The 15015-nt window shown below is 62.8% G+C and overlaps 5 protein-coding genes across 5 annotated transcripts; 1 reads left to right on the forward strand and 4 right to left on the reverse strand.

Annotated features, from left to right (window-relative positions):
• Positions 1 to 5588: 5588 nt before the first annotated feature.
• AMSG_10435 (uncharacterized protein) lies at positions 5589 to 6368 on the reverse strand (the record flags this gene model as incomplete). Its single annotated transcript, XM_013898143.1, has 3 exons — positions 5589 to 5732; positions 5869 to 6288; positions 6321 to 6368. 3 exons carry the CDS (start codon positions 6366 to 6368, stop codon positions 5589 to 5591), a joined length of 612 nt encoding a protein of 203 aa, XP_013753597.1.
• Positions 6369 to 8274: 1906 nt separating this feature from the next.
• AMSG_10437 (3-(3-hydroxy-phenyl)propionate/3-hydroxycinnamic acid hydroxylase 2) lies at positions 8275 to 9835 on the reverse strand (the record flags this gene model as incomplete). The annotated part of the gene is made up of 2 exons (XM_013898144.1): positions 8330 to 9835; positions 8275 to 8307 (listed from the first exon to the last, which is right to left on the reverse strand). The coding sequence occupies exons 1-2, from the start codon at positions 9644 to 9646 to the stop codon at positions 8275 to 8277; spliced, it is 1350 nt and encodes a 449-aa protein (XP_013753598.1). The 5' UTR covers positions 9647 to 9835.
• A 251-nt stretch (positions 9836 to 10086) lies between these two features.
• Positions 10087 to 11074, forward strand: AMSG_10438 (NTP pyrophosphohydrolase; the record flags this gene model as incomplete). The annotated part of the gene is made up of 2 exons (XM_013898145.1): positions 10087 to 11006; positions 11053 to 11074. The coding sequence occupies 2 exons, from the start codon at positions 10087 to 10089 to the stop codon at positions 11072 to 11074; spliced, it is 942 nt and encodes a 313-aa protein (XP_013753599.1).
• Positions 11075 to 11116: 42 nt separating this feature from the next.
• AMSG_10439 (ancient ubiquitous protein 1) lies at positions 11117 to 12383 on the reverse strand (the record flags this gene model as incomplete). Its single annotated transcript, XM_013898146.1, has 2 exons — positions 11117 to 11679; positions 12377 to 12383. The coding sequence occupies 2 exons, from the start codon at positions 12381 to 12383 to the stop codon at positions 11117 to 11119; spliced, it is 570 nt and encodes a 189-aa protein (XP_013753600.1).
• A 30-nt stretch (positions 12384 to 12413) lies between these two features.
• AMSG_10440 (P-type ATPase) lies at positions 12414 to 14938 on the reverse strand (the record flags this gene model as incomplete). Its single annotated transcript, XM_013898147.1, has 2 exons — positions 12414 to 14465; positions 14876 to 14938. 2 exons carry the CDS (start codon positions 14936 to 14938, stop codon positions 12414 to 12416), a joined length of 2115 nt encoding a protein of 704 aa, XP_013753601.1.
• Positions 14939 to 15015: the final 77 nt, after the last annotated feature.

Below are 15015 nucleotides of genomic sequence, written 5' to 3' on the forward strand. Positions count from 1 at the left end.
CGGCTCATTTCCGCGTCGACTTGTTTGCCGTAGGTGGTTGAGCACGTCCTCGACCGCCCCACCCCGCACACAACCCCCACCACACTCATTGCAAGATATGGCCAATCTGATTTCACTACTACCCTATTACATACACACACTACCCCCATGCTCAGTCTCCAATCCACAGCTGCTGTATTCCAGAATCCGAGTTCCGCCGGCTCGGGCCCAAGTTGTTGGCCCTGTGTCCCTTCGAAGGTGCTGACCCCCCCGCCCCGGGCCCATCTCCGACCCCCACTCCCGACCATGTCCACCCACAACCACCACACCCACACCACACATACGCACAACCCCTGCAAACATAGCCACCCACTTCCTGCCCGCCGATATTCACATCAGCCGACGCCATCCCGTCAACAGCATCGCTGCCGACCGCCTGCTACTCGCCGCCGACCGCCGCCCGCCGCCAACCGACCACCTTCGGCACCACCGAGAGCAAGCTAGTCATCGACGGAGCATCGGAGGCGATGCATACGGATAGCTATATCAATGGCAATGCCTACCAGTTTGCTCTCCAACCCAATCCTTCCCTCCCTCCTCCGGCCTTGCCCATCACAGCCCCCGCCGGCCTGCTCATCGCCAGCCGCCCCTGCTGCCGACCACCAAGCCAGACGACGAGACCACCGGGCTGGCCAAGACAAGGAAGGACAACAGAGGGCAAGGGCAAGTGATAAGTGATGCAGTGGCGGGCTAGAGTGCAGTGGTCTGCCTCCTCTTCCAATCCCAAGCTCTCGTCTCCATCGACGTCCATCTCAATCCAATCCGTCCGCCGCCCTCCCCCTGCTCGCCAAGTACCCGCCGCGCCTATCGCCCACACCCCACACACACCCATCAGCCGTATCATACTCACCTTCATCAATGCTCAAGCCCAATCGCCATATCGACCACCCCTCCGCCCGCCATGCCTCCCACGTCACGACCCCCCCTCATCCCCCCTACCATACTCATTACCACCCGTCACCACCAACCACCACCCCCACCCCCTACCCCACTACCATCACTATCATCCTAGCCACAACCACCACCACCGTGCCATGGCCATCCCCCCCACCATCCCATCGCGCACTCGGCTTCCTCTTCCTCCTCCTCCTCCTCGTCTTCCCGCTCTACGTCATCTCCATCCTTATCCCCGTTCCCGACACCCACACTCCTCAACCATCACATACCTTTCTGCCTATTCACCAACCAACAGCAATCTCAAGCCATCCAGCCTCGACACAGCCCCCTCAGCTGCCCCTGCCTCGCCGACCACCAGCCGCCAGCCGTCGCCCGCTCGCCCGATCAGCCCACCTTCATCACCATCTAGCTCCCTCCCACCACTAGCTACGCAACCCACGACTACACCCAAGGTCGTCACTCACCCCACACTATCACCAGTCCAATATTGCTGTAATCGACACCCATCTTCCTCGGCTCATTTCCGCGTCGGCTTGTTTTGCCTAGGTGGTTGAGCACGCCCTCGACCGCCCGACCCCGCAAATGCCCCCCACCACACTCATTGCAAGATATGGCCAATCTGATTTCACTACTACTCTACTACACGCCCACACTACCCCCTTGCACAGTCTCCAATTCACAGCTGCTGTATTCCGGAATCCGAGTTCTGCCGGCTCGGCCCCAAGTTGTTGGCCCTATGTCCCTTCGATGCTGCTCACCCCCTGCCGCGGGCCCATCTCCGACCCCCACTCCCCACCATCCCCACCCACAACCACCACACCCACACCACACCTACCCACCATCCAGACAACCTCATCCATCCAACGTCCGCCCGTGTATCTACATCAGCCGACACCATCCCGTCAACAGCATCGCTGCTGACCGCCGGCTGCTCGCTGCCGCCCGCCGCCCGCCGCCGACCGACCACCGCCGGCACCACCGAGAGCAAGCTAGCCATCGACAGGGCATTGGAGACGATGCATATAGATAGCCACATCAATGGCAATGACTACTAGTCTGCCCTCCAACCCAATCCTCCCCTCCATCCTCCGGCCTTGCCCGTCACAGTCCCCGCCGTCCTGCTCATCGCCAGCCGCTGCTGCCGCCGATCACCGAGCCAGACGACGAGGCCCATGGACTGGCCAGGACGAGGAACAACAAGCGAGGGCAATGACAAGCGATAGGCAATGCAGTGGTGGGCTAGAGTGCAGTGGTCTGCCTCCTCCTCCAATCCCAAGCCATTGTCTCCATCGACGTCCATCAATCAAATCCCGTCGGCCCTCCTCGCCCATGCCGCCCAAGCCCCACCCTCATCAACCACACCCCTCACACAGCCACCAGCCGCATCATACACAGCCACATCCATCCTCAAGCCCAATGCCCATACCCATCATCCCTTCGCCCGTTCCGCCACCCACGTCACGACCCCCCTCATCCCCCCCTACCATACTCATTACGCCCCATCACCACCAACCACCACCCTCACCCCCTACTCCACCGCCATCACTAACATCCCAGCCACAACTCCCACCCCATGCTATGGCCATGCCCACCACCATCCCATCGCGCACCCCGCTTCCTCTTCCTCCTCCTCCTCCTCCTCTCCGAGCTCCAGCTCACCCCCATCCCCATGCCCGTCCCCGACACCCACACCCCCAATCATCACTTGCGATACTGCCCATTCTCCATCCAACAGCATTCTCATGCCATCCAGCTCCGACCCGCCCCTCAGCTGCTCCGCCTCGCCGACCACCAGCCGCCAGCCGCCGCCCTCGCCCGATCAGCCCACCTTCATCACCACCTAGCTACTTCCCATTACCAGCTACGCTACACGCGACCACACCCACGGTCGTCACGCACCCACACTATCACCAGTATCAATATCGCTGTCATCGATACCCATCGACCTCGGCTCACTTGCGCGTCGACTTGCTTGCCCTGGGTGGTTGAGCACGCCCTCGACCGCCCGACCCCGCACACGCCCCCCCACCAGCCTCATTGCAAGATATGGCCAATCTGATTTCACTACTGCCCTACTACATGCCCACACTACCTCCATGCACAGTGTCCAAGCCACAGCTGTAGTATTCCAGAATCCGAGCTCTGCCACCTGACGCCCAAGCTGTTGGCCCGGTGTCCCTTCGATGCTGCTGACCCCTCCTCCCTGGGCCCATCTCCGACCCCTATTCCCCACCATCCCCACCCACAACCACCACACCCACACCACACATGTTCACTACCCTTGCAATTATAGCCACCCACTTCACCTCGATACTGACATCAGCCGACACCATCCTGTCATCAGCATCGCTGCCGGCCGCCTGCTGCTCACCACCGATCGCCGCCCGAGTTAACCCGTCCACCGCCGGCACAACCCCGATCAGGCTAGGCAGAGCACGAGTATAGTATGATCTACCCGTGGATAGTGAGACAAGTGGCAATAGCTATCAGTCCCTTCCCGCACCACCTCCTTCCCCTCCTTCTCCCCGCCTTGCCCGAACAGCCCACCTGTCAACCAACCCAGCTGCTTCCCGGAGGACCGACGGGTCAGACGAGGCCAGTGGGCTGGTCAGGGCGAGGGAGAGGGAGGGAAGGCGGGGAGGAGGGATGGAAGATGAGGTGGTTAACAAGACTACACTGGTATGCCGCCCGATCTTGTGTCCGGATGCCCGTGTCGTCGTCTCCTGTCGACTGCTCACGGCCAGCAACTCGCCGCTCGCTCGCCCGCCCGCTCAACCACTCACAGCCAAGCCAGATCAAGCCCGATGAAGCTCAGCACGACCTGCAGCTGGCTGTACAGGGAGAGTGGCTGGAGTATCGCTGTCATCGATACCCATCGGAGTGTAGATGGCTGGAGTGGGATGAGTGTGATGGCTGCTGCTGCTGGCGCTCCAGCTGTGGCCGAGGCCGAGGCGAGCAGCGAGTGATCGAGTGACGGCCAGCCGCTCGTCGCTCAGCCACTCGCCGGCATGGGCGCCGTGCTGCTGCTGTGGCGGGAGAAGAGGGAGCCCAAGCCCGAGGCGGCGATGACCAGGTTGGTGATAATGCTGATTCTGATGAGGATAGTGATGGGGGATGGGGGATGGCGATGGCTGGTGATGGGAGTGATGGTTGAGGTGGCAGCGTTCATGGTTGCGATAGCGGATGACGACCTGAGGCGGTGACCGTGGCTGAGGCCGAGGCTGCGACTGCTGGGGAGAGAGAGGGAGGATGAGAGGGATGTGACGAGGGAGAGGGATGAATGATCCATACATCGCGAGCAAGCCAGCTGCTGTGGATCACCATCGGCGCTGGATCGCTGCCGGGCGGACCCAAGTGAGCGACAGCCCAAACGAGCGAGCGCACAACCCAGGTTCGAGGCCGAGGTCGAGGATGAGAACGCAAGATCGGGATCAGGAGGACGAGCAGAAGCGGATAAGCGAGTACAATGACGCAGATACTGTTGGCCTGATGCACATGAGCGTCATCGTCGTCGTCGCCATCACCATCACCTCCATCGCCAGTCGCCAGCCCAGCCCACCCACTCCCCTGCACCGACATCGACACCAACTGACGATGGCGCACCCATGGCCACTCCCTAGCCTGATCCTACTCACCCTCTCTCTCACACCCTCCTCCATCTCGCCCCGCAACTCAAAACTGCCCCTCCACCAATCCCAAGCCCTCGTCTCCATCGACACCCCTCCTGCCAACTGCGCCGCTGATCATGACTGGGCCCAAGTCCGACTGGCTGAGAACAAGCCACTCCTCATCTCACTCTCCTCCTCAACCACATCCTCACCCCTGCCTCCCCTCAACTCCTGCACCCACTCCCATCGGCCTACCCATGCTTCAATCCCGACGACGACGGGCACAGCGACTTGGACGGCCCGACAGCAATCGCATCAGCAAGACCAGCAGCATCAGCAACACCACCTCTACCCTACCCAACACAACCCAATCACAAGTAACAAGATCACACCCACCGCCATCGCCCCCATCCCCACCATGACTCTTGCCCCTCGTCATTTACTGCCCAGCCTCCTCCACCTTCACAAGCCCTCCCCCGATAAAGTACTCGGCCACCATCCGCCGCCGCTCTCTCACCTCGCTCAGCACGCCACGGATCGAGTTGCACGACATGCCTTCCTCGACATGCATCCGCAGCACCTCCTCCCTGCTCGGCATCCGGATCGCCCCCAGGAACTTGCGCCGCTTCCACTTGCGGTACTCGCCAGACGACATCCCACTGCTGGATTCTGAGCTTGAACCGCTGCTCCCCGCATCGCTCACGGCGTCAATCACACACGACGACTCCCCGTCATCGCCGCTGTCCCACATCATCGGCAGCGCCTTCCTCCGTCGCCGCGCTCGCTTTCGCGCAATCCCCTCCACCACGCTCACCACCTCGACCACGCTCCACCAGCCAGCCCCAAACACAGCCTTGCTGTCGGCGTCAAACACCACCCACCGCCGGACCATCTCGCGCAGCAAATCCTCCACAAGCGCAAGCCCGGGCCGCAGCACACCCGCCACATGCGCCATCTCCTCACGTGTTGGTCGTAGCCGCATAGCAGAGCACATGCACGTGTTAATCGCTCTATGCAAGAAGCCAAAGCTGTTGCCCATCCGCGTTACTTGCCGTTGCGGGTGAAGAAGCCCGACCCGAGGTGGCGGCCGTTGAGATGAACCTCGCCGCAGATGTCGACAGACATGGTCGTGATGAGGCCGGCGCAGCGCTCGACATCGTTGAATTGCAGCGCAATCCAGTGAATAAACTCGGGGAAGAGTAAAGCTGTTCGCTGATTCGATGACTGCCGGCTTTCATAACTATCGCTTCTTCAGCGATGCCTTCTTCTTCGGTGGTCGTCGCCCTTCGTCCTCGGTAGCCGTGCTTGATGGCGCTGCGCCCACCGTCTTGACCTCGCGCCGTTTGCGCTTCTTTCCAACTAGCAGCGAGAACACAGATCGCGTCGGCTTGGTCCGAGACACCAGGGCCATCGGCAGCGACGCAGACCGTTTGAGAGGACGGGATGCTCGCGCAAACGCCGTGTGCTCCGGCGGCGATCCGTACGGGAGCCCGCTCCCGGCCACCGCCATCTCCACAGACTCACCCGACTCGCCCGAGTCGGTCGCCGGAGCCGGCGCCGTCGCCACTTCCCGAGCCACAGTCACAGTACCCGAGCCTTTCATGCTTGCCACTGCTGCGGACAGCCCTTTGCCCGGACTCGGGCACCAGACCTTGGTCATCCGCTCCACCGCCTCAAAGCTCCCGTTGCTCGCCTCGTCGTCCTCATCCTCATCCTCATCCTCGTGGATCATGACCGCCTGAGGCTCACTCTCTCCGCCGCCGCCATCTTCTCCACTAGCTTGCTCTGGCCAAGCCTCGCCAGTCGCCGCTCCATTGCTCCCATTGATCGCCCCAGCCGCAGCCCCCGCCGCAGCCCCCGCCGCAGCCCCAGCCGCAGCCCCAGCCGCAGCCCCCGCAGCTGGCCCAGTCGCAGCCACCTCAGCCTCCTCCTCCGCAGGCACCTTGTCCTTCTCGCTACCACCATCCCCAGCAACAGCACCAGTTGCTTCCGTGACTGTAACCGCAGCTTCCGCTGTTCTTGCTGTTATGGCCGCAGCTGCTGCGGCTCGGCCCCGTGACCGCGACCGTGTTCGTCTGCGACTTGTCGCCTCCGCTGCCTCTGTTGGTGCTGGTGCTGCTGCTGGCGGCGGTGGTGGTGGTACACTTGCTTCCGCCACCGCCTCTACACCACCACCACCACCACCACCACCACCACCACCACCACCACCACCACCACCGTCGCCATTCGCATTTGTCGCCACTCTCTTGTCGCCCTTCCGTGCTCGAGACGTCGTCATCACCGTGCCACTCCCGAAGGGCAGCGACCAGTCGAGTCTATCCCTTCGCAAGTGTCCACCATCACCACCACCCACCACCACCCCTCAGCCATCACCCATCAGCCATCAACCTACGATGCCCCCAAATCCCACAGCTGTCGGCTCGCATCCTTGGCCCCGTCACATCCACTCTTGACGCCATCAGCTCATTCATCACACAGCCATCGCACCGATGACAAGCCATCAGTCGGACATGACCATCACAGCACATGACAGAAGGCAGTGACCCCCCCCCCCCCCCCCCCAGTCCGCCCAGCCTGAACCAACCTCGCACCTTGTGCCACCCGCTCACCGCCTCATCACCACCTCGATCACTGCACTGCCACTGCCACTGCCACTGCCACTGCCGCTGCTGGCCGTCGCCATCATTTCTCGCCAACTCTCGTCACCTGCCCCCCCCCCCTCCCCCCCCCCCAACCCACACCGCTCTCTCCCTCTCACACATGCATCCGCTGCTTCTCATACTTCTCGTTGTCACCGTTACTGCGCTGTCCGCCTCGGCATCTCCTCTGACTTGGCCGTCGTCATTCTCGGCTAATCTCATCGAGCACTCCTGGGGCCCGCCATGGTCACCGTCAGCTCCGCCTGGTTCTGCCCATGCCTCTCCGGGGAGTGTGGCTTACGACTGGTCGCGTCGTTCTATGCATATATATCGAAGTGATGGCAGATTCAATCCTATCTGCGCAGAGGTCAAGCCGGGCATGCCCGAGCCGTGCATCCATCTCATGCCATCTACCGATACCCGCCTGCTCCTCTTCCCGCACTCAAAGCAGTGCTGCACGTACTGCAACACGACGTGTGGGACAGAGTCGCCAGACTGGGTCCATGCTGTTCCATCCGTCTTTGCCGGCTGGCTTCCCATCGCAAACGAGACCTGCGCCCTTTGGGTGCTCTCCTCGGACACCCCGGATCGGGTCGGTCTCGCTGCAGACGGCTCCGGTCGTCTTTGCAGTCTCTACGACGGCGGTGCTGACTACACCGGTGATGGCGCCTGGCAGTGGGTCATTGATCCGACCACCTACTCTACTACAGTTCCTGCGGCAGTCTTTGATCTTCCCGTCTGGTGCACGACACCCGAGGCCAGCTGCCGCTCGCTGTGACCTCACCGCATCAACCACGCCCACGCCATCGCAACCCACCACCACACCGCCGTCCACGCTCCTCCCATACCCGCCCTGGACCGCCCCGACGCCTCGCGGGCGATCACGCCCGGGACATCCTCCCACCCGCTCACGCGCGCTGCAACCACACGGTCGGGTCGGACAACCACCAGCGGTGCCGCGTCGAAATCCCGTAGCGCCGCTGCCGCCGTCAGCCCAGCCTCCGATGCCACTTCGAGATGCAGCGCCCATTGCGGCTCGCCGCTCCTTCTTCTCCCACGCTCGCCAACCACCAGCCAGGTTGTCTCGATTGCTAGCTGCGGACACTCTGCTGGCAGACGCGAGTCTGCCTGCTCTGCCGCGCACACCACCGCAAAGCCAGCCACATCGCTGCTCCACGAGCTTTGCGCATCAAAGACAGGCACCGTGTCGCCGACGGCAAGCCCCACTCGCGGCACGAATCGGAGCTTGCGGACAACCCATTCCGGTGCTGCATTCAGCCCGGCAAGAACCATGTTGCGGAGAGCGACAAAGGCTCGCCAACTCGTTGCCACCGCAGCCGACATGATCCGCGCATACCACATCGCCGCCCAAACGTGCGGCCGGCGCTCTGCCTCATACTGTGCCACTATCTCCGGTGAGCCGTGGTGCGCAAGCGCGAGCCAGATCTTGCTCGCCACACACGCTGCGTCGCGGAGGCCGGAAACTAGGCCCTGGCCGCCAAACGGCGGCAGCATGTGAGCTGCATCGCCAACAAGCGCGACCCGCCCGCCCAGCGCTGTAAATCTGTCTGCCGTCCGTGCATGATACGTGTAAACGGCGCTGCGGACAACGCAGGTTTCCAGCTCCTGGGCTGAACCAAAGTCCAGTCCTCGCTCAGATAGCGCTCCGCGGAGAAAATCCAACTCGCCCGCGCGGAACGCCTCGATCTCGCCGGCGTTCAGGGCAAACTCGGCCCGGATGTGATCGAACGGCAGTGGGAGGTGGACGCCGGGCCGCGACGGTGCGCAGAGAAAGTGGAACCCACGATTGAGTGCGTCCAGCTCGCCGGCGCCGCGACGGACCGACTCGGGCACATCGACAAGATCCGCCACCAGCCACCGCTCCTCCGCCCACGACATCCCACTCAGACCAATACCCAGCGCGCCCCGAGCTGTAGAACTTCCGCCGTCGGCAACAACTACGTACCGCGCGGTCATGATCACCTGCTCCGGCCCGTCGACCGCGGTCCGCACCACCTCGATCAGGCTTGCATCACCCGACGACGCCCGCACATCCAGCACTTCCGAGCCCAGTACCAGATCTACGTTCTCCCGCGCCTCAAGCACCGCACGCAGGCCAGACTCGACCGCTGGTTGGTAGAAGAACGAGACGGTCGGAAAGCCGTGATCTGATGTCGCTGATGGCAGTGTCAATCTTGGCCGCACTCGCCGATCGCCACCATCGCGCTCTTCCAAGGTCGAGAGGTGAACCGCCAGCGGCAGCGGATGGTCCAGCAGCTCGTCACTCAGCCCGGCATCGGCCCAGATCCGCAGGCCGTCGGCATCCACCGCTCCTGCCCGCGGCTGGGTATTGACTTCGAGCTCGCGCTCGACGACCGCCACGCTCAGCGCGCGATGTCGGGCGAGCAGCGCAGCCGTGGTGGCACCCACAGGCCCACAACCAACCACCACCACGTCGTACATCCTCTTACAGCCACAGGCTCCCCGGCGACGTGTGTCGTGGCCCGTACCCTGCAGTAGTCGGCCTTGGCCAGCAGGCCTCGCTAGCCTCGTCGACTCGCCGCGTCACCGCCTTGCGCCTGGCCGACTCAGCCGACTCGGCCAACCACGATGACCCCGCCCAACACGCTCGGTCACTCCCGACATCGCACAAAGCGAGACTGACACATGTCAAACACGGCCAAGGCCATCATGGTCACCATCATGAGCGTCATCACTATCTTGCCTGCCGCTTTTTGGAAGGTTCGACGACGGTTCGATGGCGTGCTGTGTCGTATTCGTTCCAATGAGTTCGTTCTTCCTTCCGTTGATCTTCCTGTCGCCGCCCGAACAAATACACTCTCTCCTCTCATTCCTCCTGCTGGCTATCCGATCCGGCAACACTCATCGCGACATCCTACAACATGGCCTCAACTCGTCAGGTCAAGTCATGTGGCTATCTGCTGTTTCGCGTGCCAGACGACTCCAATGAGCTTGAGTTACTGCTCATGGTTCACAAACATCGGTTCGATCTGCCCAAGGGACATGTTGAGGACGGCGAGTCCGAGTCGGAGACCGCGGCCCGCGAGGTAATGGAGGAGACCGCCATCGACATTGCCCTATGCCGGACTCTGGACTTTTGCGCAAGATCGTCGTACACTACGGCCTACAGGCGCTTTGGTGGTGAGACCGTCCGCAAGACCCTCGTGCTCTTTGCTGCTATCGTTCCCGCCGCCGCCGCCGACGCCATCGTGCTCGACGAGCACGCCGACTATGCATGGGTGCCGTTCAGTGATCTCGCTGCCGGCACCTTGATCACCACCACACATGGCTCAGAGAGGACAATGTCTCTCAACAAATCGATCCAGGCGGCCGTGGCCGAGGTCGATCCGGTGCTGCGGGCGGACGGCGAGCTGGCGCCGCTGATGCCAGACAGGCCGCCACAGACCGCCAAGCCCAAAGCACGCGGCCGCGGGCGCAACCGCAATCGCAAGAAGAACAACGCCGGTACCGAGGCAGACTCCACTGTTCGTGGACGCGGGCGTGGGCGTGGGCGCGGCCGCGGGCGCAATCGTGGAAAGGCCAAGGCTGCGCCGGAAGCGCCGTCTGCGCTGGACCCGAGCCTGCGGTCGCTCGTGGTGAGCGTCCGCTCGGCTGACGACTGCTACGACGTGTACATTGGACGCGCCAACCCGCGGATCCGTGGTGGCGACGCGCCCAAGTGGGGCAACCCGTTCAAGATCGGCGGCCCGGACTCGCTCACCCGCGACGACGTCGTCCGCATGCACCGCGAGTGGCTCTTGGGTCGCATTGCCGACGAGCCCGGCTTTCTCGACGAGCTCCGGTCAGAGCTGGGTGGCAAGGTCCTTGCGTGCTGGTGTGCACCCAAGGCCTGCCACGGTGACTTTCTAGCAACAGTCGCCAATGCTGACGACGCCGCTCTCACGGCGCTGCTCAGTCCCGGGCCATGAGTCCGCGCCGCAACTTGAGCGCGTCGCGGTCGGTCCATCCAGACGGCACAGCCCCGTTCAGCTTGCCAACAGCATGCTGCGCTCGCTGTGCAAAGGCCTCGGGGCTCTCACCGTTGTCTCGCACCAGCGTACTTCCGACAGTCACTGTCCAGCTCGTCATCGGCGCAAAAAAGAGCCAGCACAGCTCGCGAACTAGGTTTGATCCGAGCATGCCCGGCACCAGCGGGAGGCCGACGACGGCTGCCGAGAGGGCGACCGGGACAACTGGAACACCCACCGAGAACACAAACCGATTGAACCGCAGCAGACACCGTCCATTGGTATCCCATCCCTCAGGGAAGAACAGCATCGGTGCGCCATTTGTATCAACCGCCGCCGCGTGGACCTGCGCCCGTGTCGACGCGCCGGCGGACTTATCGATCGGGACAGCACCGATGATCCCACCAAAGACATTCAGAACACGAGCGTAGAAGCCAGCATCTAGGACGACTCTTACACGCGTAACCGCCAGGAGTGGGAAGACGTCAAAGGCCGAGACGTGCGATGCTGCAAGAACAGCACCTTCCTCTCCTGCCTTGCGCAGACGAGCCACATCATGATCAGCCACCACAACACGGATACCAAAGAGCCAAGCCAAAGTACGAACAATAGACGGCGTAAAGAATGACGGGGGAAGACAGATCAGCATGGGAACGAGGCCGATGACCAGCACAATCCATCGCACGGTAGCCAAGACGAGTCCAAACGGCGTCCACATGGCAAGCACAGCCCATTGACCTGCTCTCTTGGCGGAGACATGTCCGTAGAAGAACAGCTCGGGAAGCGCAAGCTCGCCACGACCAGCACATCCTTCGCCCGCCTGGACATCGCTATCATCGTCTTGCTTTCCTTTGTCCCTTCTCTTGCTCATGCTCGCCTCGTCTCCTCCTCCTGCGCCAGCCGCTTCTCGCGCAAGTCGCGTGTGTCTGTCACCACGCGAAACGATGCCACTGACTTGGCTCGGGCTCTGACTGGGCTGATATATTTTTGTGGGCGGGGAAGCATGGGCTCCGCGCCAAGTAAGATCGATCCATATGTTTTCGCGGTTGTACAATGCAGATGTGTGTATGGTCTTGCTCATGGGCTGCAGAAGGTGGCTATCAAAGTTTGTATGGCGTGCGTGGAGACTCGCCAACCATGTTCACCGACGCCATTCGCCGATCGCTGATCACGAGCAATCACGCGCGATCTGAGGGCTATTTACCTGACATGTGCCCACCGCCGCGCTGCTGGCGGACAGCTCACTCGTCCTCGCTCATGACGTCCTCGACGGCGTCGCGCAGCTTGGCGACGCGAGCGGCAAGATCCTTGGCGTGTGCATCGTACGCCTGACGGGACCGGGCGAGGGCAGCCACGCGGTCCTTGACGGTGTCGACCGCGGCCTGGATAGCGCCCTGTGAGACCTCGACGACGCTGCCGCTGATGTCAGGCGTGCTCGCGTCGCCTGCGTCCCACGACGCAAACGAGTCGGCTTCCGAGCCGTGGTCCCACTGTGCAAAGCGGTCTTGTTGAGCATGGGCGCGGGCACGGGCGCGAGCCTCGCCCACGCTCCGCAGCCGGGCCACGACCGCACGATGGACAGCGTCGCGCTGGTGCTTGTTGAGCGGGACGAGGGTCCCGGGCTCTGGCCGCCCGGCGTCACCCGCAAGCCGGCGCATGATCCGCCCGCGCGGATGCGAGAGCTTCGGGTAGGCGGCGTGGATGGCGGCCGAGGTCTGGTAGAAGACGGCATCACGGCGTCCTCGTGTACCGACCTGGCGCCGCTTCCCGCCCCGACGGTCGAGGCCAGTGAGCGCCACCAGCGCCCGATGGCCGCGACCAATGTTCTCGCCCGGTGCAACCTCGGGCGGACGCTGGCTCTCGGCCTCGAGAATGTGCGACCGGAACTTACCCGGGTCCAACAGCTGGGTCAGCGTCCGCGTGATCTGCGGCATGAGGTCGTCGCGGCGGGTGAGCGAGGCGGCAACGTGCTTGCGGAAGTAGGCCTCGACAACGGTCTTGATGCAGAGTAGGATGACGGGGACGTGAAAGGCCACGTAGTGGTCGGTCTCCCTCAGTGGGATTTCCAGCTCCACCATGTGTGTGACGACGCCAACAAGCGCCCATCCGAGCGCCTCAGTATCGCGTGTCTCGGCAACGTGGACACCGTGGACGTAGGTGATGGCCTCGCGGATAACTGCGCTCACAAACTGCGAGATAAGCGCCTCCTCGGCAGTCCGGCACTCGCTGGCGCTCACACCAAGCGATGAGGCAAAGGCATGAAGCGGAAACATGTCAAGGAAAACCTTCTGCATCTCCTCCAGCTCACGCCCGTCGATGGCCAGCGGCCGCCGCCGCTCTCCGCGCGCCCGCAGCTCGGCCTCGTCGTCAAGCACCGTCGACCGCATCCGTCCCAATAGGCTTCCGCCGATAGTTTTGTCGCCGGCATGGTTCTCGGCCTCTTTCGCCATGAGCTTGGAGATCTCGAGCATGCCGCGCCGGACGAGGGTGGCCCGGTCGACGTACGCGCTCCGGGCCGCCGCCGCCACCTCTGGTGCCAGGTCTCCTTCCGGGTGGGACTGACCGTCACCGTCGTCGTCGCCGTCGTCATCATCATTACGGCCACCGGCCCTAGCCTCGCCCTCGCCCTCGCCGTCAAACAGCAGCCGGTCGAGCGCAGCTTCTTTGAGGGCCTCGTCGACAGCCTTGCCGGCACCAAAGTACGAAAAGTGGTTGTGATGGAGCGCAAGGTGGGCTTTGGGCTTGGCGACCGGGCCTGGATCGACCATGACGTAGTCGTTCGACCAGCCCATGGAGGCGTAGTACTCGCGGATGGCCGAGTCCGGAATTGGGAAGGCATCCATACAGGCAGCAATGTTGGATGCCGATGGCGTGACGCCGAGCGACTCGAGGTAAGAGGTAGCGTACAGCTTGCGGACCCGATTACGGAATATCTTTGCGCGACGCATGGCCTCGCGCTTGGCCCGCGACACCCGTCTGGTGTGGACCCGTCCGCCGTCGAGCTCGTCGGGCGGCGCGACGTAGCGATCAGACGGCTTGAGCGGGAATGAGGCAGTGAACGGCTGGACCACCTCTGCGCGCAGCAGCATCCGCTCAACCTCGCGGCCATGCATGAGGACCTCGCCCTGGCCCGATCGCACATTACCAGCCCTGATGACGCCGTGTAAGCGATGGCCTGCGCTTCCTCTCCGTCGTGCCACAACGGTAGCCCTCCGACCCGAGTCCCACTTGCGGAACCTACCGGAGCTCTTCTTCAGCGGACCCAGCCCAGCACCAGGCCGCCGCTTTCGACCCTTTGCCCGACCTCTACGACCCGATCCCCTCCACCAACCACGTCCCCTCCTTGCATCATCGCCCATGGCTCTTGCCGCCCGGACGGTCTCCTCCCTCCCACCATAAGCCAAGAGCAGACGATCACGAGAACGAGCAGAACGAAGACCACGACCATGACCATGACTACCATTGCCGGTCTCGGAAGAGGTGATGCGACCATGGCCATGACCACCACCATTACCACCGGCATCATCATCATCATCATCATCATCATCATCATTGTCATCATCGCCATCATCATGGCCACCATGACCACCACCACCACCATCACCACCACCGATGGCAGCAGCAAAAATGACAGCAGAAGTGGACATGGTATCGGCACGGAGAGAATCAACAGAAACTGCTGATCGAAGACGATCATGACGACTATGACCCCGACCCCGACCCCGACCATGACCATGCCCATGCCCATGGCCATGACCATGGCCATGACCTGGCTGCGACTCGCTTGCTCTCAAACTGCCACTCCTACCAACTCCGAGCTGGGGTGCATGGCCAGCATGTCGT

The sequence above is a fragment of the Thecamonas trahens genome (assembly GCF_000142905.1).
Source record: "Thecamonas trahens ATCC 50062 unplaced genomic scaffold supercont1.58, whole genome shotgun sequence".
Classification (NCBI taxonomy): domain Eukaryota; order Apusomonadida; family Apusomonadidae; genus Thecamonas; species Thecamonas trahens.